A 16,164-nucleotide genomic window follows, 5' to 3' on the forward strand; every position below is an offset into this window, starting at 1 on the left:
TATTCCTTTGGTTGCGTTAGACCGAATCATATAGCCTGAGAAAGAGCATTTCCACCGTTTAGCTCAGGAGGTTGTTGGTACGGTGGCGGTGGACGCTAAATATTTCCTCAATTGCTTATAATGCTTTACGTGCTTCCAAGAAAATATTCTTTCAATAAAAATTAAAAGAATAAAAAATATTAAATTAGAAAATAGAATAAGTAACACAAAATACTATAAAACAGAAATCAAGGTATGTGTCTTGACTAAACTTTTACAAATTATCAGAATAGAAGTATTCAGTTTTTTACTAAAAGCAATAACAACAATAATGTTGGAAAAATTCTTATTTGCTTAACAAAATTTGTTTAGATCTCATGGAACATAAAAGTCATTTGCATTGTGATGTGTACAATCTTTAATGGTTTTTGTCTCGACTCACTATAAAAGTTTCAGAACGACCTTTCTTTTTCTTAAATTTTCACCTGCTTTAAAATATTATTCTCGAAAATTCACTAGAAATTGTATTTATAAAATTTATTTATACAAAAAAGAACAATATTTTAAAGCATAATATCAATAAGAAATTAACAAGTACTAATACATTTTTCAAACATTTTTAATTATTACCTATTAATTTTTTTAAATATTAAAAAAAATAATAGGACTTTGCAACATATCAAAATAAAGTTTAAAAAAATCGGAGTGGTTCAGTAAGGAGTTTTGAGTATCAAAAGTACTTTTACATGGGTTCTGGTCAAAATCTCGAAACTCAAAATTCGGAATAAGCTATTATCTTGAACAATCCAAGAAGTCCAAGTCCCAAAAAGGCCAAAAATCCGTAAAGTAGAAATCAAAAAACACAAAATTTCCGAAATCCAATATACCGAAAGACAAAATCCCGAAAAACCAAAATCCTGAAAGATCAAATCCCGAACACTAAAATCTCGAATAAGCCAAAATCTCAAAAAGCTGAAGTACTAAAAGTCAAAATCTCGAACGCCAAAATCTAGAAATCCAAAATCCCAAATAGGTCGAAACCTCGAAAAATCAAAATCCCAAATGAGTCTAAATCCCGAAAAGTGAAAATCTTCAATGGGTCAAAAGGACGTAAAGCTAAAATTCCGAAAGCTAAATTGCCGAATAGATTCCAATTATAAAAAGAGAAAATTCGAAATCCCGAAAAGCCAAAATTCCTAAAAGCTGAAGTCCCGGAAAGGCCGAAATCCCGAATGCTAAAATTCAGAAATCCCTATAAGTCAAAATTCCGAATAACAAAATCCGGCAAGTCAAGATCTTGAAAAGCTTAAGTCCAAGAAAAGCCCAAAATCACGAAAAGCCAAAGCCCCAAACGGGCCAAAATCCCAAATGCCAGAATTCTGAACGCCAAAATCCAGCATAACACCTGATTTCTGAAAGGAGCAAAATTCTGAATTTTTAAAAGTGTCATAGCTCCACGATTGCGCCCATGTTTGCTGGAGGCAAAGGGAAATTTTATGTGTTTTCGGAAATTATTCTACACATTTATCTCCTTATAATTTTGTCCTGTTCAGGAGTTTGACTGTTCGGGATTCTGACTTTTCGGGATTTTGGCCGGCACCATTTATATACTTAGTTATGAATGCTTTAGTACAAAGGCCTTGTATCAAAACTTGTATTAAAAGAAAATTTATTTTTTAGTTTTACCCCATTAAATATGTCTGAATAATAATTACGTTCGTAATTATAAATATAAAAAGTTCTGACTCGAACTAGATAGTCGGATGTAAATACCACCAACTCACCGCTACCGGTATCTAACGGTAACCCTTAAAGTTTACCGATTTGAAAGTGATTTAAGACTTATTTACAATACGTTTCAAAAATTGATCAAACTCTAAATACAATACGGACGGCAAACTAAAGGTTTAACACATCATTTGCTCTTATCATCTATTCCTAAATTGAAATGTTCTCAATTAGTTTTGCCTGATTGATTTTCGAACAACAATTTAATTATTAATTATAACTGGTTCATTACCTATTCTTAACCGATTAAAATCGGTTTAGTATATTCAGGGACTCCAAGACCTTTCCAACGAACTTAAATTTGTCTAAATGAATTAGGAAATATGCTCTCTAGAATCTTCTGAATTTTTGAATTTTTAAGTAAACTAAGGACAGAGCAACTTGCGTTTACGACTTTAGCAGATTACCATTTAAAATGTTAATGACCTTTATCTTTCCAGCGACTATTTCGACATCGGAGTAATTTTGAACTCTAGCTTCGAACTAGCTGTGCTGTGTATTTTAATAATCGCCAATTTGTTGGCCTACTTCCAAATCTCCAAACTGGACATCAACACCCATCCAATGTCCAAGCTGGACGATGTCTTGCTGTTCATTGCGATCCCTGCCTTCTTCCTCGAGACAATTTTTAGCATGGTTCCAGCCATTTACAACGGTTCAGTCCTCAATATCTGCATCATCCTGAGTCAACTGGTGCAGATCCTGATTCAGACACCCTTCATCATTGACGGAATGCGAAGGTGTTCCAATTCAGCAGCCAATCGCAAGAACAAACCCGGAAGAGAACTTATCACCTTCCTAACCATCGCTAACGTCTCCCTCTGGCTCTACCTCACTTTCTCCGTAAAGACAGCCTACACCGGTGATGAGAGGTGAGTAGCTAGCATACTTTTCATTGAGCTAAATTCAAGTATTAATGGGAAAATTATTGCATAATTGCAGATATGCATTCTACGGCTATACTCTGTGGTCCATCCTCAACCACTTGTCATTGCCACTGATTATGTTCTATCGCTTCCACGCATCTGTATGTCTCGTGGACATTTGGAGGCACGCATATGAACCAGGAGGTGGCCACTAATTGATTTATTTCCTCTCCACACCATTGTTTCCCACTTCACCATCACCAAAATACCTGATTTACCCACAAATCACACAATTAGGTCACTCATCCTTGGATAAAAGTCCAACACTCCTGGTAATACCTCTTCAGTCCAACAAATTGAACATCCAATTCGCAACACATACTCCAAGCTATACCAGGCGAAAAAAAAAGGTACAACACCCATTATCATTATGGATACGGCAAATAGATGAGATGAAATAACAATTTTCCACACGAGGGAAAATTTGTCCATTTCGAGAGAGTGCACCCTCATCATTAAATTGTGTGCATGTGCCATCAATGTGAGCTAAATTGTGGACGCACAGTGGACACATGGTCAGAAGGATGCTTTTCATTGATATTAGACAACAGCATGAAGTTATAATTGTCTTAAAACGTTTATTTTTTACCGCTTTTATCCGCCCTAAAAAAGACATTTCAATAAATTGACTATGAAATGAAAATAGTTTTTAATTGAAATTCGTTAACCAGATTGGTTTTGATAAGCAAAAGGGCTTCCTGATCGGAGCAGGTTAATCACTTCTTAATATCCTTTTCTTATCTATTGAGATTCATTGCGTTCTGTTACACGAAGAGCCTTAGGGCCTTGACAGACCTGAGGATTAGCCGAGATACGGCTTAGTGTAATTATACTTGACATAATGGTTAAACTTCATTTTCCACAAAGTCGTCTCTCGGCTTAAATCGTAAGTGTGTCTAAGGCATTAGATATCGATTTTTTACTACTAGCTCAGAAGATGACCTAGGAAGAAGTTAAATAATAAATCTGGAGGAACGAGGATGAGAGGACTTTTGAAAAAAAAACATGATTGTATGGAGATAGAGTAAAGTTTCCTTAAACAGCTGAGGTCCTAGGATACCTGACACCTAAAGGACACTGATGGAAAGCTTTCAAAACTGCAGGAGGTTAATACGGATTTTAGATCTGAGGTTTAGCTATACGACTTAACTTGCCTAATTTCTTGCCAGTTAGACTTTTGAGAAAATATTGACTGAGGATTGGGAAATAAACAAATAATCCATAAGATTTTAAAAACACTAATAATAATAATGGTGGCACAACGTTACATTGAGGAACTTAAGTTTTCCGGCAAGGGCAGTTCGGAACATCCATTATAATTTTTCTTATATAGGGATTCGGTTGTCAATCTCCTGTCCCTTAGGTTTTAAAAGAACAACTAAAATTGTTTCTTATTTTGAATTTCAAAACCTTCGAGAACTAACCTAAACCTCCAGCCTAAAACCGGTAAAACACACGCTTCAAACCTAAAGGTTATCTTAATGTACTTGACTCCTTCAATTTCTCTACTTGCAAAGCCATACCAAAAGTCTTAACTTAGAATCGTATATTAAAGCTAATAGACTTCTCACACTTTCAAAAACCAACCAAAAATTCAAGGCCTTCAGAAGCTGGTATAAACCTTAGGTCTGAAATACGTATAACGCAAGGAACTCTGCATTACTCTGAAAAAGAAAAGGTTTATTATGCTACCAAACTGAAACTTGTGAAAATGCTGCTAAAAGAACATTGTATTCGAATTTTTCAAAACTTCTAACAAATTTAAATATTAATATTTTTTATTAAAATCAAGACTCTCTCAAATTCGGACATTTATGGCTTCGGCACACCTTTTAAATCAGGAAAATTTCATAAAGTATAGATTCACTCATCTTTCTCCCTCAAAAGATTCGAATCAGAGTCTATCCCACTTTTTCGATCTCAAAATTGGACTGAACTAAATTTAATTTCATGTGATGTTCAAAAGAAGAAGAAGAGTGCGAAAGAGTGCACTGAGTGAGAGAAATCCGAAAAAGTTAAAATAACATTCCAGAAATGTTTATTTTACTCTGCAGTATTGATCCGAAATCGGTGTTAATATTATGCTTTTTACGTGTATTAGGGGTTAAAGTTAAACTTTTCATGTTAATTTAACACTTAAAAAGGTGAAAAATTAACATTAAAAAATGTTGATATATTTTTACACCTAAAAAGTGTTAAAGTTATGACGAAAAAAAATTAATCGCACCCTTTTTTCTCAGTGTAGGATAGATATACGCAAAGCTTTTAAGAAAGGAAGGGATGTGAATTTTGACTTTATGAAATTTTCCTGATCTAAAAGGTGTGCCGAAGGCATTAAGACCGAAATATGCAGGCGAAACTAAATAGTAAAATAAGTAAAGCATCTGCATAAAATATTAAAAATTATAGGAAATAAAAAAAAGTTATATTGAGGTAAAGTGCCCTCGCTCGACCGGTTCCTCGTCTCGACCGGCAGAGTTATTTATTCAATTTATTTATATTTGCTGTAATATTTAGACTTTAGAGTATGATCTAACATGAATAGGACAATTAAATATTCCATAAATGAGATTGTTCCTGAGGAAATACTTGACCCGAGGCTGAGTCTCATTATTGGCAGAAACCAAATGATGATTTTCCAAATGATGTCAAAAAATCGTGTCCCAAACTTCCCCGTTTTTTGTCCCACTGTGCCCCGGAAAGAGAATGTTAAGGACAAAAAGACACATTAAAAATTCTCTCTTTTCAAAAAAAAACACATTTATTTTCTAAGATCTATCGAATCATTTTATTAAAGTCAGTACCTGTGGGTATACTACGACACACAGCCCCGGTCTCCCCTACATCTTGTTTTAAAGTAAAATAAAATTACAAAATACAATCAATGGGTGACACATAAGCAATCAGAGTGTCTCAAGTTCTCTATTTTCCGGAATAAGTACGGGTAGTTCTTAAGACTTCCCTTAAAAATTGAACAGGTTTCCCGTGGGATTCCTGGGTTCTCTATGTATTCTCTAGCCAGATTGGCTAGATTTTCTGAAAATAATTACCCTTCAATTAAATTTTCTTAATTTCAGGCCTAATATCATTAATTTTTTTAATTATTTAAAAAAAATCCGTAGTTTTCGATGAAATTAATTATAAAGTTTTAAAATATAATACTTCTTGATATTCCATGTTCTTTTTTCTAAATTTTCATATCGCAGAATTTTGAATTTTACTATTTTTTGTTTTTTTTTTAGCAAAATGTAAAATAATTATATCACGCGATAATAGTTAACATAATTAGGAAGAAGGAAACCCTCTTATTTTCCTTTTCAAAAATTTTGATGATGGTTTTCTATTTTTATTTGTTGTATTTTTATTTGTATATTTTTAATGTTTTAGTTTTATAATTTGGTTCCTTGTGCTTAAAAAAATTTAGTACTGTATTTATCAAGAAAAAATCCCTGTCCAAGTTGTACCGGCGAATTGTCCAACTTGTAACACTATGTCCAAATTGTATCACTTTACCCTACTGATTAAATTTGATTTTTTACTACCTAACCTATTAATAAAAATTCAATAAAAAAAATTAAATAATAGACTAATCACGATTTAACCTAGGGTTGTCCTGATACTTATGCTCTTTCCTTTCAGTTATTGTTCTTTTGCAAAAGACTTCCATACTTTTATGTTGGTTACATTCACATAATCTATGCAACGTGGATATCTTGTAGCATTGAAGAATAGTTTCCCGGATTAACTTGAATTTTCATGCCCAGAGAAAAGACTTTTCAATTCATAAAATAGCACTGATAAAGTTAACAAATGCTCCAGAAATGTTTTCTAGTTGCCGGAAAGTGTTGAAAATGCCACAAATTCCACCCAGAAATGTCACAAAAGCGCACCCACATTTTCATACAGAACATTTTCCCTAGAACGACAGGCTGGACAATGTGTTTGATGCTAGTATCAACAGTGCATCCTTTTCAATTTTACTAACACATCCCATTGACTTGTTCGCCCCCTCTCAGTCTCATTATTGCACAAAGTTACATTTATTTGGTGCAAATATCTCTCTTGTCTCCTGGTTCCATGTACTACTGAGGCGTCCAAATGGGCATACAATGGCATCCGATCAGGTGAAAATATGACACCAGGGATGTGCCCAGAGATGAGAGGCATATCGGTTAAATGGGATTGCACTTGTCTCCACCTATTTCATGTTTTTAGGCGGTTAAATGCACAATAATGATTAAACTTTGCCCAGTTAAAGGGTCATTCTCAAAGGATTGCACTTTTGTAAATATTTTGTCGAGAGTGCAATTGACCGCCCATCGAGCGGCCAAAAAAAAAAGATCACAGATGGGCGTTTTTGGAGATATATGGGCAAGGCCTGAAAAATGCCAGGATAAACAAAACATACAAAATTTACTACATTGTTATACTAGAATCCTCTCTACTAGAGTGGCAGAGCAACAATTGGTTGGGATTGGAAGCAAGTGAATTATTTTATGTATTGGGGAAAAAGCCACTTAAAATCATCGAACTGCAAATCCAATTTCATTTTAAACAACAAAAACGCGCCAATAGTGAGGCAAAATACTAAACGCTTATGATAGAATTTATCATGCAGCTTGCAGGCCATCCTATTCACACATAACCCAATGAACGAGTATCCTTAAATGGTCTGGGACACGTTCGTCAACATTGTTTGATTAATTAAAATTTCATTCTCTCTTTCATTTCCAAATCCGCATAGACATTTTTGCTCGTTCACATTCAATTCAACAACATGAGAATATTCTTTTTTTTTTGTGTCCTGCTGCATCCTCTCCAATCCTTTCCCACAATTGAAGTCAATTTCCCCTCCAAATCAACCCCCCTCCCCCCAACGTGATCCCACATTATTCAATATTTTATTTAAATAGTGCATGGATATTGCCTTATGAAAATCCCATATGGCCAATTTCAATGGGTCATCATCCCACGAATAACTTCCACCTCGCAGGCGATTTTCGCACAAAAACACTGGTAGAGCCACAACAATAGATGTTTTAATTGAATTCGACGGATCAATTAAAAATGTCCACTATCACACCTTCCATAACTATTTTCCCATTTATACACATTTTTGCAATTTGATTTTTTTGCTCAGAACAACAAACTGCAGTTAAACTAGGGGACAATAATTGTTTAAATTATAAACCTTAGTGTTAAGTCGCTTACGTTACCGTAGATGCGGGTACCTTTGCTCTCCGAGTGTGACTTTATCCCTCAGCTAAGTGAGCTCTTCTTTGAATCCAAAATTTAAGGATGGTCTTCACCGATTATATATGCAACGGCCGAACTGTGACGATCATCCATTAAGTGCCAGATTTAAAGGAAACTTACGAACAGCAGGGGTAAAATCACATCCCATATACGGTACAAACAAAAGGATAATTACGGAATGCTCGAATTGGATTCAGAAAACCATTAAAGCCATATTACAGAAAATAAAATTAGCAAGGATTTAATTTGACATTGTAAAATCCAGAGGCAGCGAAAATCCCGAACTTATAAATCCCGAAAGGGTCAAAATCCCGAATGTTCAAAATACTGAAAGGGATGAAATTATATGGAGGATAATGTGTAGAATAATTTCACAGGATAGGGTAAGTGTGCCAAATTTCGGCATAGTTGCATATAAGCACCGAAGTCCTAAGTTTGAAATGCAATATTTTTAATTCATATTGATATTTCTTGTTACTACCTTTTCGGGAGGGTTGTGTGGAACCTTGAAAACTAGTTTATCATCTTTGTTTTCTTTAAATCACTTCCTAAAATATTGAAAAATTAATAAAAATGTGGACATTGCTTTGGGTAGTATTCCGGCCACTTTGTGTAAAATTCCGGCCGCCTTTTTTCTGACCACCTTTTGTGACTCAACGGGTAGAAAATTTCAAAACGTCAAACGGAACGAGTTTAATATTTTACTTAGTACGTTTATATGACCCACAAGCCCTGAGATCTTCCGTGTAATTTGTCCTGAAGACCTGAAGAGTAGCATCTCAAATTTACGCGGAGATTCTCGTAGCAATTTGCCCTTCCTGGACACTTCCAAGGCCTTTTCCACATCATCTTTTTCATAGAAGGGATGGTTTATTTCTCTGGATAATTTAGAACTCAAAAATTGAAAAAAAACGGAAAAACATAAAATAAATAAAAAATTTAGGAAAGCAAAAGATGTTGCCGGAATTGGCAACATTATCTCACCGGAGAGATGCTCACAAAGTATATACTTTTTTACGCGAAATACAGGATCCAGCTGAAAAATTTTACTCGAAATTTAAAGATTGATTGACTATTAACATAAACAGAAACAATCTTTAATGAAAACTAATCAATTTTCATGAAAAACACCGAAGGAAAACCTTTTGCACTTCACCAGAAATCACAAGACTGCTAGAAATACAATCGATCTGTCACATTTTTTGTAAGACTCTTTCTACACTGAGTTTTTACAACGCAATTTAAATTCAAATTATATCTAAAAGAAAAGGACATTGGACAAAAACGTATGGGAGTTGGTCTATGTGGAGACCACAGATGAGACTAGGCGCATTTTATAAGTAATGGTGTAGGATGAAAAATTACCGAGATCCTGAATGATATTCGCCGGGAGTCCTTGTGAAAACACCTTTATCCTTTCGAAAAAATACTATTTTGACATCGAATTATTCAACATTAGCTTAATGGATCTTCATGAAAATTGGTATAGGGTCAATGTATGACTTAAGCTTATTTATCCATGGATTCTACCCCCTCCCCCCACTCCTCCTTCCAGTAGCCCCCACACAAAATGTGGACTTTTTTCACTTTAACTTTCACATGAGGAGAAGTAAAAAGCTGAAACTTGGTATGGGATCAAAGTGTATGAAAGGCTTTTTAACCGTGTATATATGCTCTTCCCTCTTCCACTCCTTCTTGTAGCCCCCATACAAAATAATAACTCTTTCCACTATAACTCCTCTCTGAAAAGAAGTAGAAATCAGAAACTTGGCATAGAATCAAGTGCAATTGAAGGCTCATTAACCATGTATATATACGTTTCCCCCCACCACTCTTTCTAGTAGTCCCCACACAAAATGAGGACTTTTTCCACTATAACTCCTTTCTGAGAAAAGGTAGAAAGCTGAAGCTCGGCATGGGCACAAGATTTATGGAAGGCGATTCATTCATATCAAATCTGATTACGATTTCAATAGAAAATAAAAAATAAAAAATAAATAAATCATAGTTAAAAAAATAAGTAAAAATATGTAATGATTCTGATGAAATCGATGAATACAATGAGGCCATATCTCTCTCTGTAATACATTAAAAGTATCAGACATACATATTATAAGATCATTAAAATCAGTTAAATAGTTTCGGAACTTAACATATTTCTTGTAAATAGACTTTCTTGCATATATAGACTTTCTTCATATTTCTATTCTTGCGGTAGACTTGTAAACTTTATACCGTCATTTTGTAGGATTTTTTGAGACCTTTCGATTAAGTTTTAATTGAATAAATTCGGTTGATAAATCTCTGAGTTATAAGGTTTAAAGTTTTGCCTTTAAGCCATCACGTTTCAATGTCCTTCTACGCATGTTATGCATTTAGATTCAGATATATGCTTTTATGTCCATTTCGAGAATATGTAGTCATTCAATATATTTTATGTTACAATTTATTCTTTCCCTTAAAAAAGCCGGTATAAATGCGCACAATTCATATAAGAGCTTATTTTTCTTCTACGGAAATAGTTTTCTTTGCTCTAGAACTTTTCTCCGTTTTCTCCCATTGTTCAGAACTTCGGTCCCGGAACAAAATTTGTTACCTATACCATGTCCTATTCAATGATATAGATCTCATTGGTGGCCGCACCATAGACCACTTTTGCCCATTGTGCCTTTAACGGTCTTTGTGTTAATACATCCTAAAATGAATAAATATTTAAAAGCAAAATGAATTGACTATTCGAAAATTACATACATAATTCTAATTAATTTATTTGCATGGCCGAAATTACACTCAAAGTGGCCGAAATTAGAAGCTGGCCGAAATTTGGCACACTTCCCCTATAAAGGGTTAAAATTATAAAAAAAAATTATAAAATATATTTATTTTATTTAAAAGACTCAATTACAATTTGCTCGGAATTTTTGGAAACTTCCGCCAAACCAATTTTTAGAAACAGGCTCATAAAACGCATCCTTTTGCAACAGGGGCAAATGATTTTTGATAAAGTTGCAAAAAGCAAAATTAGCTATAATAAAATGAAGATCAGAAATGCTTAAAGTCTACTGAAAGCTCATGAAAAAAAAAAGAATTCTGTTTCGTCACATTTTGCAAAAGAAAAAATAATAATTAATATTTCAGTGAAAAGTATGAGACTATTTTAACAAAATCAACCACTTACTTGCTATTCATTCCAAGACAATCTAGAATATTCAATCAGTTAGTCTATATTAGTCTCTATTTCATCCGTGTGGTCCTGAAAAAAAACTAATATAAATTCATTTATTTAACCATTACGCATCTAGCAAAAAGATTTGCTCAAAATTTCTAACAAAAAGTAAAAGATAAATGTAATAACTGAATCATAATATCCTTAAAGAGAATTTGCTTGGAATATTTAGAAGCCCCTGAATAGGAAGCCATCCCCCATCAGCAATTTAAAGACTCATCCTCTCTGAAAAAGCGAGAAAGCAATTTATAGAAATCATAAATTGATTTTCATATGAAATTTTCATCTTTCATTGAATCACTCAACCTTCCCATACTACAATTTTACATCTTTCATCTCTCATTCACATTTCCACTCAATAAAATCCCCATGAGAAGCATCATAGTCCATGAATGTGAAGACTCCTAGCCCTGAAACACTTGCCAAATGGAGCAATTTGGGCTCTTTTTGACCATCCCACCTTCAGCATCAACCACAGGTGTGGCCCATTGAGTCCCTCGGCAGCATTTTGAGGGTTCAGCACCCGGTGGAATTTGTGAAGAGGCACGAGCTGGAAGTTGAGTGCAGATGACGAGAGGTCTGCCAGTATGTCGCGACCGGAAGTAGGGCCATTTCGTGACAGATTATTTCCGTCAATGCGCTTCGTTGATTCCCAATAGTTCCCCAGGCACATCCACATATGTACAAGTCTCGGGTAATTGCTGAAAATTCTCATGTAAAATGATCTACATCTAGCCAGAGGAACCTTCAAAATTCATCAGTATTTGTAGGTAAAAAGATATATGTGGCAGTTAAATAAAATTATACAGAAAATTTACCACCTCAATCAACGACATTGGACTCACAAGTTCAGTGTTGGAAAAACTAGGAGAATATTTTCCATAAATAACGTGATTTTAATTGTATTAAAACAACTTCCTACAGTGAGAGAGAATAGTGAATTTCCGGCTTGTTGACTTTTTTTTATTTAATTCACCATTGGAAAAAAATCTCGCATAATATTGTTACGTGTTTATCGGGGCTCGACTTCAATCATTCAAAAAGTTCTACCTTTTAGCATTGTATGTTACGCTTTGATGATGCCTAGCCTGTGATTTTATTGTGGTATCCAGAGTTGACAAACAGAAACAACGTGTGATATTTTTGCTAATAAAATACTCAAATGGAAGCAAAATTCCTCAACAGTCAATTTAAAAAAAAAATATTGTTACACAGTCATTCTCAAAAATCAAATGGATGGAAACTTTATTCATTTTGGGATGGCAATAAAAGAATAAATAATAAAAATTTGTAACCACTCACTGACTTCACACAAATTCCATTTCATTGGGCACTCTAACAAGTGATTAAAATTAGACTATAAAAAGCTCCCCCTTTATGGATGGATACACCAAATTAGTCCGGAGATCCTTGCAAATCATCAAACATCAAATGGAAATGACTCGAGTGAATTATTGGGTTATGATTAGCACAAGATGCTTTTAAATATCTCTTCCAACCCCAATTGAAACACGATGGGGGTTGAAATACGAGGGGTTTAAAATAGACAAATGGAAACATCAAACTATGCAATAATGCAGTGGGAAACACTCCTGGAAATATTTATGCAAACACAGGTAATTTATGAAAATATTCTATTTGAAAACTGATTAAAAATACTATCTATTTTATCTCACTCATTTACTATCATTAATTTAAAATATCTATCAGGAAATCAGACAGGGTGGAGGCAGGATTTAGTACATTTAGTACAGATGAGTTATGTCCTAATTGTTTTGTTAAATTTTGATTCTACTTGAAAGTCTCCAAACCTGTAAATGAATAGTCGTTCTGTACTGATTTTTTCGTATTTTTTCAGAATTAACATTTTTCAAATTGCTTTAGTACAGTCATGTACTAAATTTAATATTCGCCATTTTTTTTCTTTTAGTTACAGTAATTTTCCTCAAGCATAGCTTTAAGAAATTTTAATATAATTTAGAATAATTCATTAATATTAAAGAATTGTACTAAATATTTTCAGACAGCTAATAATATAATAATAATGATAAGGGTATAAAATATCTTTGAGGTGCAGGAACTTGGCCAAATTATAATTATTTTCTACACTTCTCATATTTTTCAGAACCCTAAATTAAATGACAAATATAATTTGCATATGGCATCAGTACAGTCAGGGGGGTGACTTCAGTTCTAAAAAATGCGACCGGTTTTAGTGTAAATTTTTTCATGTTTTCGTACACATTTCACAAGATATCTCCAAAACTATGTAGGTTGCCAATTTGTAGTTTTCGGTTGCCTATTCAATATTAAATTGGCTTTTACTTTGTATTTATATTTTCTGCTAATTAATTCTACACTAACAGAAAACAGCTAATGAATCCCAAAATTTTTTCGGCACCCTAAAAATATATGGGAAACATAGGAAATGTCATGTACTAAATTTTTATTCTCCCATAACCCTATTCATTTTTTGAATACCTAAATAATTTCCGCAACTGAAATGTAAGAGCAGAAAAAAGGTATAATTCATGCTCACGCAATTTCAGAAAATATTTCAATATTTTTGGTAAAAAAAAACTAATAAATTTAATAATAAAAAACATAGGAGGAAGTAGGGCATTTGAAATTTAGTTCTTTTTTTCTATTTTTAAGTGGAACTGGACCTTACGATGACATAATCAATTGTGAAGCTAAATTACAGTATGATGTGACTCAGTTCCATTTAAAAATTGAAGAAAAAATCCAATTTCAAAAGGACCCAATACAGAGGTGCCCCACTTCCCCTATCAATAAGAAACTATGTCATAAATCTTTATACAAGTTAATATTAATAACAAGAACCCAATATTAATTACATTTACTAATAAAAAGAGAATTTTATTTGAATTTTATTTTAATTTATTTTATTTTTTTTTTGTAAGAATCGTAAAACCAAAGCTTTTTAAATATACGTATATCTGCGTTCCCCTCTATTTCAGTGAAACGATGAAAAATAATTTATTTAAGTTACTTAAACTTTTTTTGAATTTTTAAAATTGTCAGCACTTTTAGTACATATTTGATTTTAGTACTAAATATGAAAATGATGAAAATTCGTCCATCTGAAAGATATTATACTTGAATATGTTAAAAACAAAATTTAAAAAAAAATGTATTATTTAATCAATATCACTCATTTACTTATCATATGCATGATGTGTCTTATTTAAATCTAAAAACAAAATCTGCTTTTCATTTAATCCACCTAAACCAAGATTTAAATCTCTTAATCTAGAGAAGGTTTAAAGGCATAGCATTAGTGAAACTATACTGATTCGTATGTCGTAATTTTAAGAATATAATTTAAAAAAACCAACTTCCTATTTACTTTATAAAATACTAATCGTTGAACTACCACTCCACTAGATTTGTACTAGAAAGAAAGGCGAGAGTTCTATATCTGAGAAGAAGTGTAATAATTTATTTGTACAAAACAACATTTCGATTTTATTGTGTTGAATATTAAATGTTAAAAATTCACTAGAAAAAGTAAAGGCCGGCACATGTACTAAACTTTGTACTAAAAATTGTATTTTCAAATTTTCAAATTAGTATTTTCAAAGCTAGAAATTTTTAATTTCAAATTGGAAAATGGAAAACGTTTGTTTAAAAATCGTATGATTCAATTTGTGGTAAATTAAAAATTGCAAAAAAAAGATCTGAAGTGGCGGAGGATCGACAGGCGTGGTCAGCTAACCTAGGATGTCCTAAAGTCCGCGACCCCAATAGGGATAAGTGGTTGAAATTGATGATGATGATGATGATTAGAATTACATAAATTACATTTCTTTGACTTACATGAATTTAAATTGAATTCGTTTTGATGTAAAACCTTATAAATCTGAAGAACAGAACACAACTGTTTGAAATTTTGAGTAAAATTATACAAAGGAATCTAAACTCCATTATCCATGTTCTAATAAGTTGAATTTTCCTATTCCAAGAAATTTCTGTTTCCGCAATAGGACAAAGTGTCCTAACTCAGAACTTGCTCCAAATCATCAAAATCGGAAAAATCATCATTTTGAATTATTGAAGGTCATGTCAATCACTTTGTAACGCTCATTTTTAGTTAAATTTTAATTTTTTCGAAAAGTTTTGAAATTTCGAATACGGCTGCATCAGTCTTGATAAGTTGGTTAAGTACCGATATTTTTTTTTATTTATGAATCAAATTAGTCAGTAGTATACCAATATAGGTACACTAAAAAAGTATACAAAAAAATATTTCATGGAGAGCTCTTCCTCGTGAGTTCAAGCACTCTGCAAAAATGGATCGCTCTAGATAAATCGAAAATTCATTTATATTGATTAGTTTCAATAGAAAAAATACCTTTTCAACCAGGTTCGAAATTAGACTAATTTAAGCAAATTTGGATAATTTTACATATTTTCATTTAAATAAATGCATTATCCTTTTTGTAATAAAGCCATTAGCAAGTGCAATTTCTTAAGACTAAAAGTAACTAATGCATAAGTATGAATAGAAAAATATATAAAATGAGTTCTATAAATTTTAAACAATTTTATTTTTTACTGAATAAAGATTTGTCAAGTGCAATGTAGTGTGGTAAAAGTTTTAGGGAACAGTACCGTTTCCTTGTACAATAAAATTGTTGATGTGGATAATTTCCAGGAGTGTAGTGTGGTAAGTAAGTGAATAATTGCATTGGAAAGTGGGTTTGCATTCCTCAAAGAACACCACAAGCCCCGTTCTTACAGGTTCAACCCATTCTCCCAGGGAATGCATCCCGGTAAATGCTTAGAAAATGCCAGTGAGTTCCATCGAGAAAAGCCTCCTCTCACTTATTTGATTGACTCAGTGTTGTTTGCTGGTAAACTTCCTTGCCTAATCTAATTTCCAACGCACTTTGTCAACAATTGACTGTGCGCTCCACAATAGATTGACATACGACAGAGGTTACCGGAGGTGTGAGAGCGGATCTC

At 33.1% G+C, this 16,164-nt stretch overlaps 1 protein-coding gene across 1 annotated transcript in view; it reads left to right on the forward strand.

Moving 5' to 3' along the window:
• Positions 1-3,336, forward strand: part of LOC129806644 (proton channel OtopLc-like) — a 28,910-nt gene extending 25,574 nt beyond the window's left edge. The window contains exons 6-7 of the mRNA XM_055855377.1: positions 2,208-2,639; positions 2,710-3,336. Of these exons, the coding sequence (XP_055711352.1) occupies positions 2,208-2,639; positions 2,710-2,848 (571 nt within the window). The 3' untranslated portion in view covers positions 2,849-3,336. The remainder of the gene's footprint in view (positions 1-2,207; positions 2,640-2,709) is intronic.
• The last annotated feature ends 12,828 nt before the right edge of the window (positions 3,337-16,164 follow it).

This window comes from Phlebotomus papatasi, chromosome 3 (assembly GCF_024763615.1).
Source record: "Phlebotomus papatasi isolate M1 chromosome 3, Ppap_2.1, whole genome shotgun sequence".
NCBI classification, from domain to species: Eukaryota; Metazoa; Arthropoda; class Insecta; order Diptera; family Psychodidae; genus Phlebotomus; species Phlebotomus papatasi.